Below are 11346 nucleotides of genomic sequence, written 5' to 3'. Positions count from 1 at the left end.
GAAACCCACAGTCACAGTTGACCACAAAACAACTAGTAACCCAGTGTTCCAACTTCCACAAATGGCAACTGCTATCACAGCTTGAGATTGAAGAGGTACAACATGAATGCTGTGGTAAGGGGGAGCCCGGACACCAGGTCAGAGGGGAGAACATACCAACCCCCCAACCAGAGATTGGGAATGGAACCAACAGCGCTGAGCAAGGCAGCGGCTGACCTGAAAGATAAGATCATGGCGAGAATGAACATAAGGCAACCCCGACACTGATTGCAACGGCTAAGTGAAGTACCTTCAGAAAGTCTCCTGGAAACTGTGAATGCAGCAGTTAGAGCGATCCCTACCACAACAATCACTGAAACCAATGAGCTGATACACACTTCAGCAGCAGTGATCCTAGAGATGCTTTGCTATAAGAGCAACCATGAGAAACAATACCACCATGGAAAAGACGGTTGGAGGCTAACATCAAGGCAACACGGAAAGAAGTGAGTCAACTGACAGAGGCCCAGAGAGGTGCAATGAAAAGACCGTTACCCAAGAGGTACACCCAGATGCCCATACCTGAAGCACTCGAAACTGCCAAACAAAGACTCCAAGCCTTGGCCAGCCATCTAAAGAGGTACACGAAAGACATGGAAGCCAGGCGAATCAACAGGCTGTTCGCAACGCAACCTGCGAAAGTGTACGCTCAGTGGCAGGGTAATAACAGCAGAGTAGACCCACCAAGGCTGGAAACTGAAAGGTACTGGAAGAGCATATGGGAAAAGGAGGCAGCACATAACATCAGTGCTCAATGGCTGGTGTCTCTGAGGGAGGAACACAGCAACATCCCTGAACAGAATCCAGTTACCATCCAAGAAAGAGTCTCAGGTATGAAAAACTGGACAGCACCAGGCCCTGACATGATCCAGGTCTACTGGCTAAAGAAACTCACAGCTCTCCATGAGCACCTGGAAGCACAAATGAACCAGTTGCTCAGAGATGGGACTCACCCAGAATGGCTAACCATCCTGATCCTGAAGGATCCCACCAAAGGTGCAGTCCCATCCAACTACCGGCCAATAACCTGTCTCTCCACAACATGGAAGCTCATGTCAGGCATCATCGCGGCTAAGATAAGCAGGCGCATGGATCAATACATGAGCAAAGCACAGAAGGGCATTGGTAGAGATACCAGAGGAGCCAAACACCAGCTCCTAGTTGACAGAACAGTCGCCCAAGACTGCAGGTCCCGTAATACCAACCTGTGCACTGCCTGGATTGATTACAAGAAAGCCTACGACTCAATGCCACACACATGGATCACTGAATGCTTGGAGCTGTACAACATCAACAGGACTCTAAGAGCGTTCGTTGCAAACTCGATGAGGTTGTGGAAAACCACCCTCGAGGCCAATGGTAAGCCACTTGCACAGTGTCCATCAAATGTGGCATATACCAAGGTGATGCTCTGTCCCCACTGCTGTTCTGCATAGGTCTGAACCCCCTAAGCCAAATAATCAACAAGACAGGCTACGGATACCGCCTCAGGAACGGGGCCACGATCAGTCACCTCCTCTACATGGATGACATCAAGCTGTACGCCAAGGGCGAACGGGACATAGACTCTCTGATCCACACCACCAGGATCTACAGCAATGACATTGGAATGTCATTCGGGCTTGAGAAATGTAGTAGGATGGTGACAAAGCAAGGCAAGGTAGTCCACACTGAAGGGGTCTCACTCCCAGAAGGAACAATAGCAGACATTGACGACAGTTACAAGTACCTGGAAATACCACAGGCAAATGGCAACCTTGAACAGGCAACAAGGAAAGCGGCAACGGCCAAATACCTCCAGCGAGTGAGGCAAGTCCTAAGAAGCCAGCTAAATGGCAAGAACAAGTCCAGGGCAATAAACAGCTACGCCCTGCCAGTGATCAGGTACCCTGCGGGTATAATAAGGTGGCCAAAGGAAGAGATACAGACCACAGATGTTAAAACACGAAAGCTCCTCACCATGCATGGTGGGTTCCATCCCAAATCCAGCACTTGAGACTGTATGCTAGCCGTAAGGAAGGAGGCCGAGGACTAGTGAGCGTGAGAGCCACTATCCAGGATGAAACATCCAAGCTCCGTACGTACATCAAGGATAGGGCTCCAACGGATGACATACTCAATGAAAGTCTCAGACAATGGCGAGATGAGGAGGTGCTGGAAGAGGGACCATCATGGGAGGACAAGCCCCTACATGGGATGTACCACCGGAACATAACTGAAGTGGCTGATCTCAAGAAGTCCTACCAATGGCTAGAGAGGGCTGGCCTACAGGACAGCACAGAGGCCCTCATCCTGGCTGCACAGGAGCAGGCTCTGAGCACCAGAGCCATAGAAGCCCAGATCTACCACACCAGACAAGACCCAAGGTGTAGACTGTGCAAAGAGGCACCTGAGACCATCCAGCACAGAACTGCAGGGTGCAAGATGCTGGCTGGGAAAGCATACATGGAACGCCATAACCAAGTGGCTGGCATAGTATACCCAAACATCTGTGCGGAGTATGGTCTGGAAACCCCAAGGTCACAGTGGGAGACACCCCCAAAGGTGGTGGAGAATGACCGATGAAGATCCTGTGGGACTTCCAGATACAGACAGACAGGATGGTAATGGAGAACCAAGCAGACATCGTGGTGGTTGATAAAGGGCAGAGGAAAGCCGTGGTGGTGGATGTAGCAATACCAAGTGATGGAACATCAGAAAGAAGGAGTACCAGGGGCTCAGAGAGGAGCTGGAGAGGCTTGGAAGGTGAAGGTGACAGTAGTGCCCTCGGGGCAGGAACCCCCAAACTGGAGGAGTGGCTACAGCAGATCCCTGGAACAACCTCTGGTAGAGGACCAGGACCCTCAAGCTCCCAGGCCTCTGGTAGAGGACCCGAGCTTGGAATAGAAAAACAGGTGACCGCCCACGGAGGGCGAGAGGGGAATTTATATATATGTGTGTGTGTGTGTGAGTGTGTGTGTGTGTGTGTGTGTGTGTGTGTGTGTGTGTGTGTATACACACACACTCCCTTTGATGACATTATAAATTATAGCTTATGGACACATTCAGAGAAAATAGATAATCTATACGCCCTAAAATCCAAGGGCATGTGTCCCCTGAAGACAGATGTCCTCTCTTCAGAGGGACGGGTCACAAGGACAAACTGTAGGACCAGTTGATATTGAATGAACCAAACATATGTTATAATTATTTAAAAGCACATAACTGAGCCAATACAAAGATGTATACAAGATAATGAATAAATAAGATTTAATGTACTTCAGGGACCACACACAGTCCAGTTTCATCCAGACTGGTAAAATATTGCTATAATAACCTTTGAATTTACACTTCAAAGTATTTCTTTGTTGTCGTCAGTGTTTGGAAGGAAATTGTCTATATTTTTACAAGAGCAAACAGTTAGTACTGAAAAATGATTTTAGTTTCAACATAAAGTCAATTTTAATTAAACATTTTGGTGCAAAATACAATGAAATGTCAAAATAAAAAGAGTATAAATCCTTGAGGAGCTCCTTGCTTGGTGGGACCAGGCTGGAACCTCTTGGTGGGTTTTGGCCCAGAGGCCTTGTTTTCTGCTGTTAATTGAAAGTGAAACTTCTGTGTACCATAGTACTCATGATGTCAAAATCATCATCTGTGCGCGAGGCTCCGACCCTCTGAGGTCGAACACGTGGTCGGTGCTCGCCGACTGCACATGTTCCAGAGCTACTGGACACTTGTGAGAGGAGCTCCTCTATCTCTCTTCTGAACAATTATCATTTAAAATCAAATAAAGAGCCAGAAGCTCAGAACTCTTGAAGTGAAACATAAACTACTGGAGGAAAGGTGGAGAACGCCGGCCAGCAGAAGTGGAGATCGTTGTTACGTTATGTTATGGAACGTCATGGAGGTGAGCCCTGAGTGGACGCAATCCTGTATCACCTGAGAACTGAATATTCTAATAATCTGGTCCAGCCTAAGTATTTTGGCCGTTTTAGTGTCGCTCAGCTTGAAATTTGCCAGGAAAACCTGTCCGATGTCCTCGTCAGGCAGGTCGTCCTCATTACTGTGTTAACAGTTAAATATGTGTTGCCCAGTGCAGGTTGTCTGCTCTTACCGGGTCCACTCCTCACAGGTTCTACTGGAATTCACTTATTATATTAAGGCGTCTAAATGGGAATCGTCTATCTGGGATGACCCAATAAATGGATGTAGGATGTATGTATGTACATACAGTATGTGTATACAGTGCTTGAAGTGGAAGTGAACCAGTGTTGGTCCTTGGTGACCTCCTCAGTCTCTCATACTAACATTGACACAAACACAGTGTTCAGTGTTGGACAGACATGTTGGACATGTGATGGACAGACATGTTGCACAGCAGGTGGTCAGTGTACAATAAAGCACCTGGAGCTGTTTTATTATAATAGTGTGAGATCAACAAAACACAAGTACATGTTGTAAGTAATTGCATATTTATTTAAATATTGGTAGACTTTTTATAATTCCATCCAAAACAATTAAAGGAAAGAATGAGAGAGAGAGAGAGAGAGAGAGAGAGAGAGAGAGAGAGAGAGAGAGAGAGAGAGAGAGAGAGAGAGAGGATGTCACTTCACACCATCCTGAATAAGTTCTTATATACGTTTATTGTCCCTGTGGGGATTTTCTTTTTTTTTTACCAGCCTGCATTACATGTATTGGGTGTAATTTAAGTGTGTAATTGTGAAAACAGCTGCAGTGAGTCCATTAGAAAATTGACCCAGAGGAACCCGGGGTCACGTACAACAAGAATGTGGTGCAGTTTACTGAAAACTATTCGATTTTTTTTGGGAGTTTAAAAAATAAATCTGCCTTGACATGAATATCTCAATAGGGTGTGATTTCAGTGTGACGGTGAATAAACAGCTGCAGTGAGTCCGTTAGAAAAGTGCCATGAGGAACCAGGGTGATGTAGGAGTGGACAGGACAGGCTCCTGCTGCCGTCTGCTGGAAACTACTGGATTTCAGTTTTTAACAAATGTTCTGCCTGGACAGTAAGATAATGTAGTGGGATCATTGTAAACAACTGGGAGGGGGGGGGGGTGTAGTGAATTACTGCTGAAGTACACAAACACTGAGGGTTTCATCTCTGGTCATAAAGTATTTGCTGGTTGAGATTGTGAGAAGAGGACTAGTCAGCCAGAGAGCAGCCGGAGTTCAAACTGTGTGACACACAGACTCTTTTGACAAACAGAAACAGTATGGACTATGCATTAATGCTGCATCGATGGGTTTTCAAACAACACAACCACCACCAGTGACCCAGGCGTTATTGGAGGAGCGACGGGGCTGAACAAGACTTTGACAAAGTGACACAGCGCTGCGAACGTGGTCATCAGAGACATCCAGACATTGCTTATGCCAGTCATTCAGGTAAATATATTATAATGCAGGAAGCTAGAAATTCCGGCATCATTGACTCTGACCTTCATGTTGTAGTGGAGACATCAAATCGGTTATTTTAGCTCATGTTTTGAATCTTTACAGTGAAATAAGACAATTTACTTTGATGGTTAAACAAAAAAGAGGTTTTTCTTTTCCAATATTTATACTAGTTGTGTCCTAATCAAGGTTTTTTTCTTCAACAGGAGGTTTTCAGTGACATCCATGATCTCCGGAATGCTCATTGTATGCGGTCCTCCAAGAACATCAAGGCTCTGAGTTGAACTGAATGCTTGGTAATTTAATATATGTCTTTAACAGCTTTTACAGCACCATAAAAATACTAATTGTATTTTGTCGGTACTTTATTCACCAAACTCTCTTTATGTATCTCTGCCAGCTGGCTCACTTCTTTCCATGCTGCCTTTGTCAGCATTTTCATTTCACAAAGGTTTCACATTTACACGGCAACATTTATGAAAAACAAAAAAAATCACAAATAGTGCAAAAATATAGCTACCATGTCGGGCCACTAGTAGTGGTGGTTTTGTTTTGTGGTGGAACTACACACATTGTCCATCTATGTACGTATGTGCAGAAGAAGTATTTACTTTGGCCGTGGTGCCCCAGCATTTCCAACGGTTCCGTTTCCCCTGCTGTGTGAGGTGGAGAGCTTTAGACCGGAGAGGAGGGTGGAGTGGTGGACGGTGTCAGACGCAGCTGTGAGGTGGAGGACGATGAGAATACTGACCTGTCCAGAGTCTGTGGAGAGGAAGAGCTCCTTAGACACTCTGAAGAGGGTCGTTTCAGTGCTGTCTGGGACAAAAACCTGACTGAAATACTTTTATTGAGTTTCAAAATACACATTAATAATCAATTTCTTGCTTCAACTCTCTCTGATTTGAGTGACAGATCTATAATAAAAAGTAAGTCCATAAATTAACAATAGTTAACGCTAGTTCATCCAAATGACTGAGTTATTTGAGTTATTGAAGTCATTTGAGTCATTTGATTCAGTTGCGCATGCGCACTATTTCCACCTCCTGGACCTGGAGGCTCAGCTGAACTGCGACATGAACCAGGGGGAGAATCATGTATTCATAGTAAAATGATGAAACACTTCTGAGGAAAATAAACAATAAGTACACATTCGTTTTTAGTGATCCTGGTCTCCTTATTCTAGATCATGTGTGTTGTTTCTGAGGTTTATTTGAACCAGGAAATACATTTAATTAATTATTAAACTGTGGAGAGCCGAGCCAGTTGAATCATTTATTTAATTTATTTCCTGGTTCATGTCTGACTGTGATCCAACACAAGCTGGGTCATGTGACCCATAAGATTGGAGTAAGATAGTATCCATAAGATAGAAAAACTTCAAGTATGTGAGAACTAAACTTTTGGCCTAAAATAATATTATTTTCTTATAATTTTGATAGACCTTTGTTGAAATGGCACTAGAATTTAATGTTTGCTGAAGGTCAAAATTGAATTAGTGCTGCTCACATCTCTATACTTTAGTTTATTTGCATTAAATATGAATAGCTTGGACACAAGAAGTGTGCTCTATCCATCTCTATACAAGACACTTTCTTTGGAGGACAAACATGTTCCTGTGTTTATGTTGGTGTTTATGTTGGTGTTTATGTTGGTGTTTATGTTGGTGTGAGTGTAATATTGAAAGAGGAATGCTGATGATATGAAGCTTTACCAGTTGATGCTGTTGGATAAAGAGTGAAATAAGAAACTCTTTTCACTTCTTACAATGTAAATCTGGGGTCGTAGCGTCCGACGTGTCTCGTGCACTACTGTGTTGCATGTGTCCTTGTCTGTCTGTGTGCACGGTTGTATGAGAAACACCACTTTACAACCAAAAACTGCACCAAATGCCAACGGCAGCACCAATCTCATCCAGAGAAAGTAAAACAAAACAAACTAGCATCACCATCACTTGTAGATTAAATCCTCCTGCTGTAAAATGCTGACGAAGCCTTTGTTGGTCTGAGTTCAGCTCATCATTTCTGCTGTCGTCTTCTTCTTCTTCTACTCACCTGAAGCAGGTCCTCTATGTCTCATGACCTTCATGTTCAATCAGCCTCCATCACTCCAGAGGAGCAGATCATAACAGTCATCACCTCCTGCCCATGAGCCCATGAGCCAATCAGTCAAGCTCATTTCAATGACCACACCCAGACCAGCACTAGAAACTCTGCTGGTCCTGAGGAGGTCCTTCAATAACACATCAACCTCTGATTGGCTGATGGTCCTGTCACTCAACATTTTAACCCAATAGCAGGTCCAGCTTCCATCAGAGGTTAGCGATGCTTTTCTCTGCATTCTGTCGTCTTCTGGATAAAGTTGCTAAAGTCACTAATTGATTCCAGACACAGGTTTCACACACTTTTTAATGATCAAAAAAAGGAAAACTCTTTTTTGACTCCCTGACTGCACACCACTGTTCAATTGTTCGTCAGTAAAAGTGTGCAGGGTGACACGTCTAAATGTGTAAAACGGAAGTTGGGTGTATTTTTACGAGCTTTTATTTTGAAGAACCAGGAAGTAGCGCGTTCTCTGCACGCTTGCGCTTGACAGTAGCATGTCAGAGTGAAGCGGAGATCCAGCCCGGCCCGCTTCGTCCTCCGCCCCGTTGGAATTGACCAGAGAGCCGCTCGGAGCCGCTCGATCGGCGGGTCGTCGCTCTCTGCCCAGGCCGCCTCTCCCGGAGCCCCGACTTCCCTCCGGCTGCTCCGCCCCGAACTCGGCTTCCTCTCCGGCTTCCTCCCCGGTCTATGGCGCTTGGTTAGCGGCGGAGCGAGACGCAGCAGCAGCGGGGCCTCGGACTCGGTTTACAGGGACTCACGTCGTCTAATCCGGAGCAGCGTCGTGTCGAGATGGGTGAGCAGCAGCGAGCGGGATTCAACGTCTGTTTTCACTGTAATTTGCTCCATGTGGGATTTGAGCGTCCTGCGGTGTGTGACGGTGTGTCGGGGGGGCGGAGGAGGGTGGGGGGGGGGGGGGGGGGTGCCGCCGCCGCCGCCGCCGCCGCCGCCCGGGTGGAGCGACTTCCTCCGCCACCTTCCGCTCGCCTCTCCGTTTTCATTCATTTGGTGGTGACGGTCCGGTTCTGAGAGGCTGTTCGTGGTGGACTGTGGTCGGCGGGCGTTATGTTGTAGTTGTTGGCGCCGCTCAATGGACGTTGGTCCATTGAAATGAATGGAGACTTTCTCTTATGCAATGTGACTCGCTGAAGCCCTGCAGCGCCTCGCTCCTGCTACTGCTGGCCGGCCTGGCCTCCTCTCTCTCTCTCTCTCTCTCTCTCTCTGGAGATCTCTCCATCCAGCCAGCTTCACCATCTCATCCTGCTGCTGGCCGGCCTGGCCTCCTCTCTCTCTCTCTCTCTCTCTCTGGAGATCTCTCCATCCAGCCAGCTTCACCACCTCAGTCCTCATAGTGCAAATCCCTCAGTAGTGACTGAGGGCTGGAGGATTGCAGGGTGTCTCCTGTCACTGACTGGCTGAGGAAAGTCAGTGAGCAGGGGAGGACACATTGACAGAATTCTTATCATTTAGCAGAAATCAAAAAAACACACCCAAGTCAGAGTTTTATTGAGATTATTCTTTTTTTTTTTTAAACTGTGACGCTCCCTCCCACCACTAGTCGGAGCCAGAGAGCGTCGGTCCTGCAGTCCTACAGCACTGTTGACGTTTCTGGTGGAGTCTCAATACTGCATGAACACTAAACCTCTCGAATGTTCCTGGAGATAACTGTGTTTAGAAAACCTGACAATGCACTGCCCCGTTGGGTTCTGCTCCACCAGGTGTTGTGGGAGGTGTAACGGCTCATTCCTCCGTGAGAACAAGATGAGCGTTTGGCAGTACAGAGTCCTGCCCAACAAAATGTCATTGTGGCGCCATAGGACCCAGGCCTCTCACCCAGCAGGACCGTGGGAAGGGGGCGTGGCTTAGCGCTCCCGCTTTTTGGATGTTACGTACTGTTAATAAAGACAAGTTCTACCTGCAGTTCCAGCGTGTCCTTTATCCTGCCACATCGGTGACCCCGTCTGGAACATGTTTGAGGAAGCAGAAGACGCTTCGTCCTCCATTCGTCCTCGTCTCCTCGCCTCAGCAGACGGCAGTTTTCACCTTTGAGGCTTTGAGGCTCCTCACTTTTGGAAGAACTACCGGCTTCGTGGTTCCAACATGTCGAAGTGCTTTTCCTGCGTGGAATCACTGAAGACGAGTCCAGGTGTTACTTGATGGTCGCTGCTGCTGAGAGGGAGGACAGACTGTCTGCCGCTGAGAGGGAGGACGGACTGTCTCCCTGCCTGGTCTGGGAGACGGTTCGTCCATGGACCTGATGGACAATATGCTGTGGCTGTTGGGCTCGGACGAGGGTGGATTCCTTGTCCCTCAGGGTTTCCTGCACCAGCTCCTGCAGCCTTGCTAACTCCCGGTGTTTAGCCGAGGAGGCGGATCGCGTTCTGCTGGCTACAAGGCGGTTTGCTGTGCAGGTTGTGACATGTCCTCCCTCCAGCTGAGGCTCCTCCCTCCAGCTGAGCCTCCTCCCTCCAGCTGAGCCTCCTCCCTCCAGATGAGCCTCCTCCCTCCAGCTGAGGCTCCTCCCTCCAGCTGAGCCTCCTCCCTCCAGATGAGCCTCCTCCCTCCAGCTGAGCCTCCTCCCTCCAGATGAGCCTCCTCCCTCCAGATGAGCCTCCTCCCTCCAGCTGAGGCTCCTCCCTCCAGCTGAGCCTCCTCCCTCCAGATGAGCCTCCTCCCTCCAGATGAGCCTCCTCCCTCCAGCTGAGGCTCCTCCCTCCAGATGAGGCTCCTCCCTCCAGATGAGGCTCCTCCCTCCAGATGAGGCTCCTCTCTCCAGCTGAGGCTCCTCTCTCCAGCTGAGGCTCCTCCCTCCAGCTGAACCTCCTCCCTCCAGCTGAACCTCCTCCCTCCAGCTGAGGCTCCTCCCTCCAGCTGAGGCTCCTCCCTCCAGCTGAGGCTCCTCCCTCCAGCTGAGGCTCCTCCCTCCAGATGAGGCTCCTCTCTCCAGATGAGGCTCCTCTCTCCAGATGAGGCTCCTCCCTCCAGCTGAGGCTCCTCCCTCCAGCTGAGCCTCCTCCCTCCAGCTGAGCCTCCTCCCTCCAGATGAGGCTCCTCCCTCCAGCTGAGCCTCCTCCCTCCAGCTGAGGCTCCTCCCTCCAGATGAGGCTCCTCCCTCCAGCTGAGCCTCCTCCCTCCAGATGAGGCTCCTCCCTCCAGATGAGGCTCCTCCCTCCAGCTGAGGCTCCTCCCTCCAGCTGAACCTCCTCCCTCCAGCTGAGCCTCTTCCCTCCAGCTGAGCCTCCTCCCTCCAGCTGAGGCTCCTCCCTCCAGCTGAGCCTCCTCCCTCCAGATGAGGCTCCTCCCTCCAGATGAGCCTCCTCCCTCCAGCCGGCCCGGGACACAGGACCTCCATTGAGCGCGGCTAACGGTTCCTCATCTCCTCTTTTGGCAGTAGGTCAGCGACTGTACGTTTCCACGGACGCCAGTTGAAGTGTGACTTTGTGATCGCCTCCATTACTGTTCCCATTATCGCTGCTGATTTTCTCTTTTCTCATGATTTGCTGGTTGAAGTCGAGAACCGCCGGTTGATCGATGCAGTGTCATTTGCTACCTTTCCGTGTGAGACCGGGGGACCTGGGCCGCTAGCCCGCGCTCATTTTTTAGCATCAGAGAAAGTGTGTCAGCGTTTGTTGGGGGAGTATCCGTCTTTGACCAAGCCTGTATTTTCCACTATGGCGACGAGGCATGGCGTCGAGCATTTCATTGCTACCACGGGCCCGCCGGTTTTTACGTGCGCACGTCGCTTAGATCCGGAGAAGCTAGCTATAGCTAAAGAGGAGTTTGCCAATATGCAGCGTTTGGGCATCGT

General features: G+C 48.8%; 1 protein-coding gene across 1 annotated transcript in view; it reads left to right on the top strand.

Annotated features, from left to right (window-relative positions):
• Nucleotides 1-8043: 8043 nt before the first annotated feature.
• Nucleotides 8044-11346, top strand: part of LOC308147234 (rap1 GTPase-GDP dissociation stimulator 1-like) — a gene marked incomplete at its 3' end in the record, with an annotated part of 28895 nt that continues 25592 nt past the window's right edge. Inside the window, exon 1 of the mRNA XM_080519341.1 lies at nt 8044-8334. Coding sequence (XP_080375467.1) covers nt 8331-8334 — 4 coding nt within the window. The 5' untranslated portion in view covers nt 8044-8330. The remainder of the gene's footprint in view (nt 8335-11346) is intronic.

Source organism: Blennius ocellaris, assembly GCF_963422515.1.
Source record: "Blennius ocellaris genome assembly, chromosome: 23".
In the NCBI taxonomy this organism is placed as follows: Eukaryota; Metazoa; Chordata; class Actinopteri; order Blenniiformes; family Blenniidae; genus Blennius; species Blennius ocellaris.
The sequence above is the reverse complement of the archived record's forward strand: the minus strand, read 5'-3'. Positions and strand labels throughout refer to the sequence as shown.